The following is a 17,500-nucleotide window of genomic DNA, read 5'->3' on the forward strand; positions in this document are numbered from 1 at the left end:
CGGAGCACCTCTGCCCGTTTTAATACTGGACGAAAATGGGATGTTCAAATTTGATGCTACACTGTATGGAGCATTATTAGTAAGTGATGTTAATGAGGATATTATTTAAACACATATGTATACATACATGCATATATATATATATATATATATATATATATATATATATATATATATATATATAAATATATATATATGTGTGTGTGTGTGTGTGTGTGTGTGTGTGTGTATGTATATATATATATATATATATATATATATATATATATATATATATATATATATATATATATATATACACGTGTGTGTGTGTGTGAGTGTGTGTGTGTATATATATATATATAAATATATATATATATATATATATATATATATATATATATATATATATATATATATATATATATATATATATTTACATATATGCATGTACGTGTTTTCTTTGCATTTCCCATTGGTTATTGGGACATGTAATGTAATAAAATTCTATGTCTATGATTATGATATGATTCTAAGGAATATCTCTTACGATTCGGCAATATAGGAAAACATGATTTTTACTAGATCGTACTGCTCTAGCAACAGAAATATAAAATTGAAAATCTACACTACTACCATAAAAAACAAGATAAAGTTTAAACTATAATGTTTATATGCTTTCATATCAATAGGACCACGGCTAGGAAGAGCGAGGTTCAGGGTTATCTCTAATATGTGTGCGCTTTTATTCGATATGTCATGTAAAGCAACAAATAGTTACTGTTTTTCTTATATCATTTGTGCTTTAATCTTGGGTATATTCAGGCCTCCAAAAGTGTTCCATGACGAATAATATACGGATATCTCTTGTTTTATTTATAAAATGTTTTCGATAGGTTAAAAGAATATTACGAAAATTCATATTAGGTTCTACATAATCATTTTATTTATTATGTATGTATAATTGAATATGCAAACGTAAACTTATATATTCTTTTAAATGTAGTTAATATCAATTGATAAATAGTGTCATTTCCAAAATATTTTAAGGTGTGATCTTCGAAACTGATGTCGATAAACGAAGGAAAAAGTATGACGGGAGGCGCTTAGGGCCCGCGCATCATCCACTGATTTCGATAGTTTCCCGCCGTTTGATTTGTAATTTTAAGATGTTGATAACTAACAACTTGCATTTATTATTGTTATTTCCTAATGTTACATCAGTAAAACAGTGGTTTGGTAATTGATACAATTAAAAAACAAAATCAGATTCGTCACCTCGAGTATAATTCCTAGGAATGGGGGTGGAGCCGCACCTGTGGCACAGCGTTGAAGCATCGGCAGCGTTGCTGTCGCGATCGGCCCGGAGAATGTCGCAAAGGAAGAAAACGACACTTTCTAGTGTAGTTAGACAGTTTCTTAGCTGAAAAAAGCCTATAGACAACACATCATTGGAATGTATGGTGTGGTAAGAAGAGAGGAATAAGCTGGGGAAGCAATGGTCAGGCGTATATTCATAAGCATATGTACATGTATGTGTGAGGATACGTATGTGACAATGTAAGATTATATGAATATGTAGAATATAGTAATTGAATATAGCTGGGTTACAGTAATTGTAAATCTTTTTTCTTTTTTTCTTTTTTAGATAACATGGTTTTATCGCTGTTGTATTGGCATCCATAATTTTTGTCTTTTATTCTGTTCGTCATTTTTATATGATAACCACCTCCACAATTCATCAAAATCATAATACCGTCAATAATTATTTTGCATCGGCATGAGCGGCCAAAAGATTTTTTTCTTCAGTATCTGGATATGAAAACAATAATGACTGGATTAATCTCAGTTTATTTATAATATTTGAAATGTCATATATATGTTTTACCATTATACTTTTTCTTATTCTGCATAATTATTATATTCTATCTTGTGACCTTTGCATTTGTCTAGTTGAATTGCAAGATTGCAAAGTAATAGGTCTCTAAACATAAATATTTACATTCTTTTGAACCTAAATAAGCTCAAATTTTGTCTTAAAATTAGGTACCAGTAAAAGAGAGTCGATACGACTTTATAATAGTCAGCTTATAGTAGTCCCCGCTGTGTATTTTTTACATTTTCTGTATATCAACAAAATTTTCCCAAAGCTTGCATTGTTTTTCTTCCATGCAAAAGACCTTCCAATTTCCCCCTAAGCAGTATCGATGGAGTGAAATCATAGGCAAACACTCGTGCTTGATTTGCATAATCGAATGTACTTGCCTGATTATCTCATCATCGATTCAAGGATAATATTCGGTCCGATAGTCACTGGGTAACAAAACACCGCCATTACCTCAAACCATGCGGATTGCAACGATGGAGCCTAGACTTCGGATTAGGATATTTAAAACTTATTTATTATCCACAAGAATGTCTGAACTTCAATTAAATTTTGAAACATATTACCTTTATTACAATTTTGTGTAAATTCTTACGTAAAGATATACAGGTAATCATTAATTACAAACATAAATCAAAGCCGAAATCATAGCTTTAGCGTCGCATTCGTAACATTTGCGGTAAAGGTGGTAATTCTGCTCAATTGCATTCCCAAGCACTTGCTGGTACTGGCCGTAGACACTAGCAGGTACACACACAAACGTATACGTACGTAGATGCAGACAAACATATGCGTAAACGCACACACACACACACACACACACACACACACACACACACACACACACACACACACACACACACACACACACACACACACACACACACACAAACACACACACACACACAAACAAACACGCACACACACACAAATACACACACAAATACACACACACACTCGCACATGCGCGCGCACACACACACACATATTGCGAGTGTGTATCTATATGTGTGTATGTGTGCGCTTATATATATATATATATATATATATATATATATATATATGTGTGTGTGTGTGTGTGTGTGTGTGTGTGTGTGTGTGTGTGTGTGTGTGTGTGTGTGTGTGTGTTTGTGTACACATACATATACTATATATATATATATATATATATATATATATATATATATATATATATATATATATATATATACATATATGAAGTAAAAAAAAATATATATGCATTTGTATGTATACATATATACATATACGCATACACAGACACACACACACACACGCGCGATATGTGTGAATATATATATATATATATATATATATATATATATATATATATATATATGAGCACATTAATCTTAAAATGGCATACAAAAATAAATCTACACTAACACTTTATATAGCATCATATACAATAGAATTCATTATGTACAATATAAACTACATCTTAGTCCCCAGTCTCCCTCCTGTCATGGCACAGACTGCTTGGCAGTCTACTCTTCAACGGTGCTTTGCTGATTTTTGAAATCACTAATTCTGCACAGAATCAACTCTGATATCTATGGCACAATTGTGCAATTTCTGGTACACACACATATGTGTGCATATATACATACATATATATATATATATATATATATATATATATATATATATATATATATATATATATATGTGTGTGTGTGTGTGTGTGTGTGTGTGTGTGTGTGTGTGTGTGTGTGTGTGTGTGTGTGTGTATAATATATATATACATATATATACATACATTCATATATATGTGTGTGTGTGCGTACGCATGTGTGTGTGCGCGTACGCATGTGTGTGCGTGTGTGTGTGTGTGTGTGTGTGTGTGTGTGTGTGTGTGTGTGTGTGTGTGTGTGTGTGTGTGTGTGTGTGTGTGTGTGTGTGTGTGTGTGCATGTTTATGTATATATATGCACACCCCGAGGCGGCACTGCCCTCTTCGCACTGTGCTCAACAATCCAACTCGTAAGATTCAGCCACAGAATACCCGTTACGACACAACTTCACCGTAAAGACTGGGGCATAGAAACGGTATACACTTCACTCTGAATTACGCAACTCCAGCGGATTGGAAGAAATTTACATTTGCGGTATTTAGTCTAATCCTCGGTCACTTCAGCCAGAAACGACCGCACTAACTAGACAGCCAGACCGGTGCTCACGACTACCCGTTCAGGTTGCAGCTCAGGTGTGACCAGGTGCGTGATCTGACTAACACTTTCTTCCTCTTTGGATGAAGTGTCGGACTCGGCAGACAAGGAGAGGGGAGGAAGGACGATCTTCCTCCCCTTCTTCTCCTCCTGCAGGGAGCCCTTCGTCGGCAGTGGAGGAGGAGGGAGGGGTTTCCCCGTTTGTTCCTCCCCGAGGGACGTCTCTTTCGCGGGGGGTTCCGTCCGTCCAGCCTTCTCCTCGCCAGGGACGAGCAGCCTTACCGTTCTCGTGGGTTTAGGAGGTTTCGGTATCACGTATCCTTCGGGAACCTCGATCAGGGTTCCACCTGTGAGGACAATATCCCCGAGACTGGGGCGACTCCGGGATTTGCCCTGGCTGGAGCTCCCCCAGGTGTGGTAGACGTCGCGGTCTTTGTTCTTGTCCTCCCCCTGCGGCAGAGGGACGTTGACGTAACCATTGACCTCTGTCATCATGCTAGGGTCGTAGCTGGGAGGCAAGGACGAGGGCTGAACTGCGGGGCCCTCCGTGCCTTCTCTGGGCGTCGCCGAAGGGTTGCTCTGAGTCTGACTGCCGATCAGAAGGTTGAGTCGCGTCGCCGCAGGTAAATGTGCCGACTCACTCTCAGCATTCACTAGATCTGGCACGGAGCGACTGTGCTGGATTGTGCACGCGTTCATCGAGTCGTATGGGGTTCTTGGTCGGCTCGTCTGGTCCTCGTGCACCGGCTGCGGATGCCCAAGTCTGCGGTGGTTGGATTTCCCGGGCACATGCCTGACGAAGGTCCGGGGTCTGCTGGTGACGTCTTCAGGAGCAATGTAGTTGTAGTCGAGACTTTGACTCGTCTCGGCGCTGGAGTTGAAGTCGAGGCTTTTGTTGATATCTGAACTCTTGGCCTGCTTAAGGGGGATGTTAAGGTTGACCTGAGGTCGGGGAGGGACGACGCCGCTGCCGATTGAGGCGTTGTAGTTGGAGTCGCTGCTAGAGGGCGAGGGCGTTGGCAGAGACCTCACTACCTCCGACTTGGTGCGGCCGTCGCTCTGGCTCCCGATGGGGTTCACGGGCGTTGGGTGAGGGTAGTCGTAACCTAGGAAGGCCTTGGAGGAGGATGTCGGAGGAATGTCATATCCGGGGTGGAAGTCCTGTAAGTCTTTGTGTTGCTGCAGCAAGCGGTCCTTCACAGAATTGAGGTAGGCCTTCTGGCTCGGCAGGTAAGACTTGGCTTCGCTGAACATAGTCTCGGGGTCCTGGGGATTGTTTCCCTGCCCTGGGAGCGGCGTAAGGTAGCCAGAGCTCGAAGTGACCGACACCGACCGAGCTGTTTTCCCCTGGAAGCCGTTGATTCCTTCCAGACCCTTCCTCGGGGAGATGGGCGCGGGGGCGCTCTTGAGCCCTCCCGACCTGCCCTCTCCAGTCACGACGCCGTTGGCCACGGAGTTGCTGCGGGAGTACACGGAGACGGGCGTCGGGGAGGAAATCGTGCTGATTTTGCGAGTGCTGGCGGCGGCTCGCTCCTTCCAGCTGGGCTTCTTGCGCCGCCAGCAGCGCCTCGGCCAGCAGCAGCAGCAGAGGATGGCCACGACGACGGTGGTGGAAGTGGACACAGTGGTGGCAATGGCCACGGGCGTGATGACGTCATCGTCTCTCAGAGTGACGACCTCCTCACAATACTGCGTCACGCCCGACTCCAGCAGCTTCATGTATGAAGTGTTAGATTCTTCCTCCGCCACGGACCGCCTTCGCCGCGTGACGTACGTGAACCTCTGTCCCTCTGGCTTCTCTGTGGTAGACGTGCTCTCGGTCGTGAAGTCGTACGTGAAGGACTGCTCCGACGGCCGTTCCTCTTCGTTGAACTCGTATATGAACCTCTGACGCGGCGTCGTGGGCGGCAGGGAAGGGATCGGCGGCGGAGGAACGTTCCTTGGGTTGAAGTTGGGGTTCACCACCGACGGCAGGTTGAAGGGCGAGCCCGAAGACAGAGGCACAGCGATCCTCTGGCCCGTGCTCGTGTACACGAAGGTGGTGCCAGGCTCGGGGTTGGGAGGGCGAGGGGGCCGGTTGCTCGGGTGCGGGGGGAGGGCGGGCACGGGGGGGAAGTTGGACGGGAAGGGGCTGCTGCTTGGGCGCTGCGGGGGCGGCGGCGGCGGCGGCGCATTCGGGGGGAAGGGCGCCGTGACTCTCGGTGAGTCTTGGTTCGCTCTAGGTGGCGAAGGCGGGAGAGGAGGAGGTTCTCTTGCGCCTGCAGGGTTCCTGCCACCTACCACTTGAGATTCGGCCCCTGATTGGACGCTGCGACCTCTTGCGGCGGTCCTTACGATGTCGGGGTCGCGGGGCACATGCTGATGGGGCAGCACCTCGGAGGTCATGTCCTTCACCGCGGTATCTCCATCAGTTTTAAGAGACTCTGCGACCTGTAGGTCAGTGAGGGAGTTGAAGCAGAACACGTAGGCAGTGCCAGGATCCAGCCCTTCCACAGTGTAGTGGTTGGTGAAGTTCTGCACGGGCTCCCCGCCGCGGCTCACCAGCACCACCTCCGTCTCGTTCTCGTCCCCGAAGCGGCGGTATAAGATCTTCCAGCCGAGAGGACGAAGGACCATGGCCTCTCGCTTCCCCTGAAGGTCCTTGGGCTGGATCGTGACGTTCCAGGACATGCTGACCCGCCGCGCCTCCCGTGCGATCACCACCCTCTCCGTCTCTGCGACGTAATCCTCGGCGGTTACGAACGCCACGACCTGAGGCGCGCTAGTGGTTGTAGGGGTCGTCGTCGTCGTCGTGGTGGTGGTGGAAGTGAGCGGTGGGGTGAGCTGAGCTCTGGTAAGCGTCTTGGCGGTGAGGCAGTGGTCGGGCCGCGTGAAGAGGCGGTGGTCCTGGATGGGCGTGAGGCAGAAGGTGTAGCGCGTGTCCTCCTCGAGCCCGTGGAGGACCTCCGTGAAGAGCGACTCGCCGGGGACCCAGTCGGCCCTCTCGGCCTTGTACCTCTCGAGCCGCATCTTGGTGGGGCCCGCCAGCCGGGGGTCCTCGTCGGCCTGGCGGAGCGTGATGGCCCACGAGAGGGGCGCGGAGTCAGGGTCCCTGCGCGCGGAGGCGTAAAACTGCGCCTCGACCCTCCAGGAGACGAGGAGCGCCTGGTGGTTGAGGGCCGTCACGTTGAGAAGGTGGAGCGCGTCGAGGGCGTCGGCCAGCGCCCCGTCCACGTCGTCGCCCACGTACACCACCCGGCTGTGGTTGTCCGTGTCCTCCGCCGGGCACACGTCCGCCTCTGGAAAGCAGGCGCGGGTGAGGAAGGCGGGAAGGACAAGGGCATTGCCCCTGATGCGTTTTTACTTATATTTATATTTGTATTGCATTTATTGAAAGAATTTATATTTTGTAAAAGAGGAACTAGTCCATCACACACATACACACGCGCATATATATATATATATATATATATATATATATATATATATATATATATATATATATATATATATATATATAGAGAGAGAGACAGAGAGAGAGAGAGAGAGAGAGAGAGAGAGAGAGAGAGAGAGAGAGAGAGAGAGAGAGAGAAATTACACCCACGTACACGCACGTGTGCCCATGCATCCAACTCGATAATTAAGTCCAGCCCACCTTTGAGTGACGTCACGGGTCGGTGGCGGAGGTGGAGCGGCGAGGCGCATGTCGGCGCCGTGACTGCTGGGGAGGAACTGCCTTCCAGTTTCTTCAGCAGCCATAGGGAGTCGCACTCACAGGACCAAGGGTTGCCTGGAAATGAAATAAAAGGATAATTTTTATTTATCTAGATAGTATGTCATCTTTAAACATTTACATATAAAAGGTAAACCCAATCATGCATAATGTCGAATAAGCAAGTTAATAACTATTCCATGTGATTACATTGGCTACATTAGTGTAAGAATAAAACCAGTAAAAATACAAACAATAACCCATAAATCTAAAAACATTTAAGGTAAACAATGTTTAAACAATAAAGTTTCTTCACTTAAAAATGGTACGTAGTTATATATTAAATATGAATAAATCTTAAAGGGACACGGCCTCAAAATCTATTTTAAAAAATCAAAATTATTCAATTTAATAAGGATTCGCATATAGAAAACAATGCCAAACATCTAATGATTATTCAAGTGTGACCCTACAGCTACAGTTCAATGAGATTGTTAGATATGATAAGAGATGATATGTTTATAAAATAAAATCACAGAAATTAAGTCATATTCTCTCTTCCTTTCACTCTCTCTCTCTCTCCTCCCATCTATTTCTCCCTCTCTCCCTCCCTCCTTCCTTCCTTTTTCCCACCCTCCCTCCCTCCCCCTTTCCTTCCTGCCTTCCATCTCTCTTTCCTTCCCTCCCTTTCTCTTTCTTCATCCCTCCCTACCTCTCTCTCACAGACGCACAGACAGCAAGTGAAGCGAAGTGCACCCGACTGACGTGAAGGTAAATAACAAGACACGTATTTTACTCTCTCTCTCTCTCTCTCTCTCTCTCTCTCTCTCTCTCTCTCTCTCTCTCTCTCTCTCTCTCTCTCTCTCTCTCTCTCTCTCTCTCTCTCTCTTACACACACAGAAGGTGGTAACTCTGCTCAATTGCATTCCCAAGCACTTGCTGGTACTGGCCGTAGACCCTAACAGGTACACACACAAACGTATACGTACGTAGACACAGACACACATATACGTAAACACACACACACACACACACACAACATAACCTCAAAGCCACATACCTGCGAGATTGAGATCAAGCAGCGAGCTGGAGAGGTTTTTGGGGTCGAAAGCATGAAGAAGATTACTGCTCAGGTCAAGGAACTGGAGACGGGGCATGCTGACGAAGGCCCCACGGAGGACTTCTGTAAAGATAGGAGGATGTCGTCGGTTCTCTTATTTCCTTGGTATGTGATTTGGTATGTTTGTATGTTTCATGTTTTATTTTGGTAAGGTGGGCATGAGGTGGGTTGTCCTTGTCTCTCTTCTTGGTATGTAAGTCGGTATGTTTGTATTTTTTATATGGGATGGAGAGCCTCGGCAGAGGTGGGATGATGTGTTGTTGCTTTTTTTGGTTATTGAATTGATATGCATTTATTTTTTTTTAGATAGGACAGAAAATTTGCATAGATAGGGTGTTTTGTTTATATTTTTTATTGGTACGTGAATGTATTTTAATACGGCATTGAAAACCTTTGCGAAAATAGAATGTCCAGTTCATCTCTCCTTCTGGTATGTAAATTGGTATGTATATTCTTATATGTCATCGAGACGCTAGTTGAGATAGAACGAATCATATAGAAGAATTAGTATATATATATATATATATATATATATATATATATATATATATATATATATATATATATATATATGTATATATATATATATATTGATATGTGACAGACCCACTGTGAAGATATGTGATATATGAGTTTGTATGTATATATTCTATATGTGGTTGAGAACGCTGTAACCAATGGTATGAGTTTTGGCAATGTTAATCTTAGCTCATAATGTGGTTTGTCCAGTGCTTGTATATTCCTTGTGCGTGACTGAAAATACTCATAGATTAGCGTGATGATTATTTCTCACATATGATTCGGAACCCTTTGTAAAGATGGCATATGTGTCACGCGTATAAGGTCACTTGATACATGAACTGCTATGTATATTTTTTTGTGTAACTGAGTATGATTCCTTCCTTTTCTATTGAATCTCTTCTTATATGAAAAGGTAATTTTCTTTGTGTATCATATATCTTACTCACCTTACATCATCTTTGGAATATATGCTGAGAGTATGTAATTATGTGGTATGTGGAGTGCCAATGCTATATATAATTTCATGTCCTAATTAACTGTATTAACTGTACTCGGTCAAATGATATTCGTAAAGAACAATGTGGTGTAAAATCAGAGATAATTTAAGCCTATCAAACGAAATTAATGACTTGTGAGGAATGATTATTGTAACTGAATGCAGCTAACTATAACTTTATCCTATATAACACATTTCATAACAATAAATATTTATCACAACAACAACCTCTCAAAAAATAAAAAATGAACAAGTAAAAATAAAATATGGTAAACAAATCAATCATTAAATAGAATAATTGAACAAGCAAAACAAAACGACTAAATGAAATTAAATACACAAATACACCAGAATGATAAGAACATAAATAAACAAAATAAAACAAAAAATCCTTCACACCCCTACACCCCCCCCAAAAAAAAAAAAAAAAAACGAAAAAGAACTAACTCGAAATCTTATTCGACGAAAGGTCAAGGTTCGTGAGCCGGTCGAAGGGCCTGGAGAACTGCTCGGGGAAGGCGCTGAGGGCATTGTGGGCGAGGGTCAGGTGCCTGAGGGAGGTTCTCAAGGGCTCGAGGTTGAACACCGTCAGACTCAGACCCGAGGAGGAGATGCCGAGTCGAGTCTGAGTGTCTGCGATCTGTGGAGAGGAGGAGGAAGTTGAGATGCAATGGAGTATAGTGGAGGCGATTTTTTGGGGGTGTGAAATTAAAGGATGGTGATTTATTTGTTTATTTATGGTTTTGTTTATTTACTTGCCTGATTGTTTATTTATTTATGGTATTCTTTATTTCTTAAGGTATTTATATGAGGTTTCTGTGATGGAGATTGAGTACTGTACTATTATATCGTTCTTTTTCTTTATGTTCTTATCTCTCGCTCTTTCTCTTTCTTATATTCTCTTTTCTTTCCTTCTCTCTCTCTCTTTTATATGTTCTACCCCCCTCTCTTATATTCTACCTCTCTCTCTCTCTCCCTCTCTCTTATATTCTACCTCTCTCTCTCTCTCTCTCTCTTATATTCTACCCTCTCTCTCTCTCTCTCTCTCTCCCCATCCCTCTCTCTCTCTCTTTCCTTCTATCTATCTCTCCTTCTATCAATCTATCTCTTCCACACCCTCTCTCTCTTCCACTCCCTCTCTTATATTCTACCTTCTCTCTCTCTCTCTCTCTCTCTCTCTCTCCATCCCCCTCTCTTTCTCTTTCCTTCTATCTATCTCTTCTTCTATCTATCTATCTCTTCCACACCCTCTCTCTCTTCCTTCCTCCCCCTCTCTCCTTCCCTCTCCCTCCCTCTCTTCCTTCCTCCCCCTCTCCCTTTCCCTCTCCCTTCCTCTCCTCCTTCCTCCCCCTCTCCCTTTCCCTCTCCCTCCCTCTCTTCCTTCCTCCCCCTCTCCCTTTCCCTCTCCCTTCCTTACCTGGCCAAGCAGATTGTGATCGAGATGCAGCTGACGAAGGCGATGGAGGTTGAAGAGCAGCGTTCCCTCAGGAAGGTGGTTGATTCGGTTATGGCGGAGATCCAGCACCTCCAGCCTCGTCAGGTTGGCCACCGCCTCCGGCACGCCCGCGAGGAGGTTGTGGGCGAGCACCAGACGCGTGAGGGTGCGAGCGTGGGCGGCCAGGGCATCGGGCAGCACCTCTTCCACGTCTGAGCTGACGATGCTGATGATCTCCAGCGAACCCCCGTCAGGAGGTCCTAGGGCTTCCCCCGTCAGCTTGGGGATCCGGCAGTAGAACAGGGACAGTTCCCGGAGGTGCGGCGAGGGCGCGGCGTCCGTCTCCTCCCTGGGAATCAAGGTCGGAAGAGTCAGTGCGTTGAGCAGCCGGCGGAATAATACTCACGTATACCCTCCAGACGCCGGTAGGTGAGTAGTGTATGCCCCGGGCTGGGGGATTAAGGTCGAGATTCGCGAATATGATTACAAAAAAAAAAGAAGAAGAAGAAAAAAGAGAGAGAGAGAAAAAAAGAGAAAGGGGGGGGGGGGGGTAGCAACGATACGGGAAAAAAATAAAAAACAAGAAATAGCAAGGTATAAAGCGAGTTGTAAACTGAGAAGGAAGTGTGTCATTCATTCAAGGTCATATTGGTATTTTGGCTTTTCTTTAGAATTTGTCTAAGAATAACTAATGAGTAATCCTAGTATGGATGACAAATCAACCGTATACATAAATCATCGTAAGTCAATAGGATACATTTATCTATTATCATTACGATTTAATGTGTGTGTGTGTGTGTGTATATATATATATATATATATATATATATATATATATATATATATAATATATATATATATATTGTATATATTTTTTTTTCCGTAGAGTTGATACATAAAAAAATATATATATTTTGTAATCTTTCATAAGTAGAAACAAGCGTTTGATAATGTTATTGTTATAAAAGATATGTCAAAAATAATTTTAAAGCATCATTGGCATATAACGGACGGTGTTTAACATAACACGAAGACGCATTGAATGAAAACACCTAGCAAGGGGTTAAAAAAACAACTACATTTAACAATGCTGGAAGAGGGAAAGAAGAGAATAAGAAAACACGGTAAAAATAAGGACTAAACAAGATGAAAATAAGAACCTCACATTTGGGATACAGAAGCGCTTCGCAGGAAAAGACAATTCATAGCATTCACAGGCGCCATCAACACATGATAAGCAGTCATTAGGCAATAACCGGCCAAAAAAGGTGATTTACAACACACATCATCGCCATTAACACCTAACGAGCTGTTGGAAGGAGTAAAAAAGGCAATTTGCGCCTCGAGTCCCACTCACCTGGTTCCGTTCCCCTCGAGAGAGACCTCAGCCTCCTTCGCCCGCTCTCCATACTCCGTCAGCGCCTCCGCCAGCTGCGACGCGTTCAGGCCTCGGCAGCTGGCCATCTGGTCCAGCCGGTGGAAGTGGCATCCGGTGAGCGGTCTTCCCGCGGCTTTATCTCCGCTGGAGGCTGTCGTGGGAGAGGAGGTGGAGGTCGAGGTGGAGGTCAAGGAGGCGGAGGTCGAGGAGGAGGTCAAGGAGGCGGAGGTCGAGGAGGAGGTCAAGGAGGCGGAGGTCGAAGCGGAGGTCGAGGAGGAGGTCAAGGAGGCCGAGGTCGAGGAGGAGGTCAAGGAGGCGGAGGTCGAGGAGGACGACGTGGAGGAAGAGGAGGAGACCGGGTCCGTGCAAACCGCCGTGCACAGGAGGGCGAGCAGGACCGTCAGCGCCTGCAGGAGTTTGGTTGTCATCTTGGCGAGGGCGGCGTCCGAGAGAGCATTACAGCCTGCAAGGGGCGAAGAGTTATTAAAGTGGTGTTTGCGTGTTAACCCTTGACCATTTTCATTTATTTATTTTTTATTTATTTGTGTAATTGTACATTGACCTAGACGTCTATCTATTATTTTCTGCAAGTGAATTGTTCATTGTGGCAAATGTAGTAAAAATAAAGATATAGACGAATGATTTCACCTCACAATTGCTAAATTTTATTTATAATTTTATTCATTATTTTGGTTTCGTTTATGTGAATGTTCGTGCAATAATCAATTCCTTTTATTATGCATTAGTCAATTTCATGTCATTCACCCATGTATCTACCTGTCTATCTATTTATCTGTATTCTAATCAATGAAAAAAATATATCGATCGGAATTTATGTTTAAAATTACATTATATATTCATTGATGTATGATTCTAGATTTATCTAATCATTTTTTTCTTCATTCGTAAGAGGAAAATGGTGAGATAAGATATTCTTTTTATCAGCAAATCTTGGTCCTTCCTGTCTTCTCACACGCACGCACGAACACGCATACACGCCCATACACACGTACGCACACGCATAAATACGTACGCACACGAATAAACTCGTACGCACATGTATGCAAACATACATACGCATGCACGCGCACCCCCCCTCCCCCCACACACACAAACGGTTGACCTTCAGTTACAAAAATTGTCACACGTTGGCAATAAAAGTCACAAACATTATCATAAAGCGTCACCTCATTTCTGTGATTACTGTGAACAATATTGATTCCCTGAATTCAACACTGATTAAATCTTGATTATACATATTCAGGTCGCATTATAATATTCACATGGAAACATCCTGAACAGAAAACGAAAATCGACGAGACTTTAAATCACCGAATGCGCTTTGCAGACCGTAAAGAAGACGATAAAAAACAGGTTAGACGGGAAATTCACGTAATTTCCGCAAAGCTTTTTTTGCAACGATTGAGCAATGTCATTCCTGTTTGAACTAAGTATTTTTCTTTGCGATTCGAGAGATCTGTAAGTGATTTTGGTTTATTTGTAATTCATTTCAAATATGTGGAAGTGATTTTATATAATCGTTAGTGATTTTGATGATTTTTAGGTGATTATAGACATTAATGATTTTAGGTAATCATAGGTGATTTTAGACCAGTGATTTTAGGCGTTCATAAGTGAGTTTAGATATTTATTAGTGATTTTGGGTATTCATAAGTGAGTTTAGAGGTTTATACGTGATTTTAGGTATTCATAAGCGAGTTTAGATATTCATTAGTAATTTTGGGTATTCATAAATGAGTTTAGATATTTATAAGTGATTTTAGGTATTCATAAAAGAGTTTAGATATTTATTAGTGATTTTGGGTATTCATAAGTGAGTTTAGAGGTTTATAAGTGATTTTAGGTATTTATAAGTGAGTAGATATTTATTACTGATTTTGGGTATTCATAAGTGAGTTTAGATATTCATAAGTGATTTTAGGTATTCACAAGTGGGTTTAGACATTTATAAGTAATTCTAGGTTCTCGTAAGTGAATATAAATCTCTAACTTATTTTAGGTTCTTGTAAGTGATTTTAGACATTTATAAGTGATGTTAGGCTTTCATAAGTGAGCTTAGACATTCATAAGTGATATTAGGTATTGGTAAGTGTGTGGAAGTACTAGCAGTAGTAATACCAACATTACTACTGGTTGTAGCGCTAGGAGTATAGTTATCAGTGACTGAATGACATGTAGTAAGTAGTGACGAAATAATACTTACAGGAGAGTAGTTATATAATTACCATTTTTTCCTACATTAAAAACAATCAAGACAGTGTTTTTTTTTTTACTCTGAGTTGACCTTATTGACAGCACATTAGGTCAGTGATTCTGATTTATTCATTCATTATCATCATCATTGTTTTTTGTGTTACATCGTTGTGTCGTCAGTGTCATTATGTCATTTCATCATCATCATTATTCTTATCGTCATTTTCCTCCTCAGGTTATTGCTAGTATCATCATTATTGCTATCATCATTATCATAATTGTCATCATCATTATTATAATTATCATAATTACTATCATAATCAATATTATTACTATTATCAGTATTATTATTATCATTATTATTATTACTATTATTATTATTATCATAGTTATCATTATCATAATACAATTATTATCATTATTCTTCTTCTTATTATTATTATTATCATTATTTTCATTACAATTACTATTATCATTATCATTGTTATCATAATCATCATTATCATCATAATTACTATCATTATCATCATTATTACCGCTAATTATTATCATTATCATTAACTAGAAGAGAAACACATATTGCTCCTTTAGAAATCTCCACACCTCTTGTCATCACAGTCGCCTGCGAAATGTTTCTGGAATGTACAATATTTGAACACTTCCTGCTGAGCTGTGAAGGAGAAAATGTATTATTGGCGGGACGACCTTGTGTGTGTGTGTGTGTGTGTGTGTGTGTGTGTGTGTGTGTGTGTGTGTGTGTGTGTGTGTGTGTGTGTGTGTGTGTGCGTGCGTGCGTGCGTGCGTGCGTGCGTGCGTGCGTGCGTGCGTGCGTGTGTGTGTGTGTATGATAGAGAGAGAAAGAAAGAGAGAGAGAGAGAGAGAAAACGAAAGAGAGAAACAGACAGACAGGCAGGCAGACAGTCAGACAGACAGAAACAGACAGAGATAAATACAGAGAAACAGAGGCAACACTCATCAGAAACCAATAAAAACTGCAGCGCCTTATCATTTACTTCCCCAGATACTTCAGCCTTCAAAAAGTCGTCAAAATTGCAGAATTCAAATCCCAGTCCATCACCACGCCCTTCCTATTTGCCCCCCCCCCCCGTTCATCTGTTTATCTATAAATTTACTCTTTATCTTATAAAAGGCTCCGATGCTCATGCTGCTTTTGTTTTTTTTCTGATTTCAATTACTTTTACGTTTTATTCTAATTATTATTGCTGATCATTTTAATATTGTTATTGGTGGTTGTATTCTCAACGCGTTTCACATGCAGGAGTGCTTTTTTATAGTTTTGTGACTATCATTATCATCATTTTCCTGTCTTCCTCCTCCCCCACCACTTTCTTTCATTACAACTCTCATAAATAATGTAATCATTATCTTTATATATAACATTTTGAACATTGCTATCATCGGTTATCATCACCTGTTATCATCACTAGTGTCAACAAACGTCAGTCTTTCCATGCATTATGAGTGGCAGGTGTTTAAGACATCAAGTGACAAGGCCGTTGTGTATACAAAGCTTATTAGGTAGTAAGTTTGCTTGAGTCACCCCTCCCCGTCCATCTCCCACGAAAAAGAAAATGAAAGTGAAAGTAAATGAAAGGAAAATGGGCGACAGGAGACTTAGACAAAAATAAAAATAATGATAATAATTATCATAATTAGAATTATTACAATAACAACAATAATAATGATAGTGATGATAGTTATTATTATCATTATCATTATTTCTATTCTTATTTTGTTTTCTTGTTATTATAATAATAATAATAATAATGATAATAATAATTATCGTTGTCATAACTATAGTAATAATGATAATGATAATAATAATAAAGCAAATTTAAGGAAATTGGGCGGCAGAAGACGTAAGAAAAAGAAAAACATATATTCGTATAAGCAAAGAGAGAGAGAGAGAGAGAGAGTGTAACAAATAAAATGCAGAGAGGAGACATAGACCAAAATACTAACAACAACAACAACAATAAGAAAAAGAAAAAAAAACACGAAAATGAAAGAAAAATGGCGACAGAAGACCGACCAATTTCCTTTCCCAGGGCGGTTTGGGGCCAACGCGAGCTCAAGGTTAGGCGGCCTGAGCCATTGTTAACACTAGCTGTCATGTTTGTCACGTGTCATTTTCGGGTTTGGGTTGACCTTTCCGAGCGTCTTCAAGTTGGTGTTTGGCATGATAATCTTCTTCTTGTTCTCTCTATTATATTTAGGATTGGTTTATTTTCTCTTATTTCTGCTCTTCGTCTTGATTTTTTTTTCTTCCTTATTTCTTCTTTGCTTACTATTACTACTTCTTTCTCACTTTGTTCGAATCAAAATCATCAAAATTGTCTTTCTCATCGTCAAAGTTGTCTTGGTCAAAATCATCATCTTTATCACCATCATCATCATCATTATCATCATCAAATCATGAAAATCATCATCGTCATAGTCCATCTTTATCATCATCATCATCATCATCAAATCATCATAAAAATCATCATCACCATTATCTTTATCATCATCATCAAATCATCATAAACATCATCATCACCATCATCTTTATCACCATCATCATCATCGTCTTCA

At 41.5% G+C, this 17,500-nt stretch overlaps 1 protein-coding gene across 1 annotated transcript in view; it reads right to left on the minus strand.

The window, feature by feature from the left end:
* Nucleotides 1-3,226: 3,226 nt before the first annotated feature.
* The window catches only part of LOC113809001 (uncharacterized), an 87,982-nt gene continuing 73,708 nt past the window's right edge, over nucleotides 3,227-17,500 (minus strand). The window contains exons 3-8 of the mRNA XM_070136720.1: nucleotides 12,671-13,154; nucleotides 11,296-11,662; nucleotides 10,326-10,518; nucleotides 8,801-8,923; nucleotides 7,684-7,818; nucleotides 3,227-7,327 (exon numbers count right to left, since the gene is read on the minus strand). Coding sequence (XP_069992821.1) covers nucleotides 4,038-7,327; nucleotides 7,684-7,818; nucleotides 8,801-8,923; nucleotides 10,326-10,518; nucleotides 11,296-11,662; nucleotides 12,671-13,119 — 4,557 coding nt within the window. The 5' untranslated portion in view covers nucleotides 13,120-13,154 and the 3' untranslated portion in view covers nucleotides 3,227-4,037. The remainder of the gene's footprint in view (nucleotides 7,328-7,683; nucleotides 7,819-8,800; nucleotides 8,924-10,325; nucleotides 10,519-11,295; nucleotides 11,663-12,670; nucleotides 13,155-17,500) is intronic.

This window comes from Penaeus vannamei, chromosome 22, assembly GCF_042767895.1.
Source record: "Penaeus vannamei isolate JL-2024 chromosome 22, ASM4276789v1, whole genome shotgun sequence".
NCBI lineage: Eukaryota > Metazoa > Arthropoda > Malacostraca > Decapoda > Penaeidae > Penaeus > Penaeus vannamei.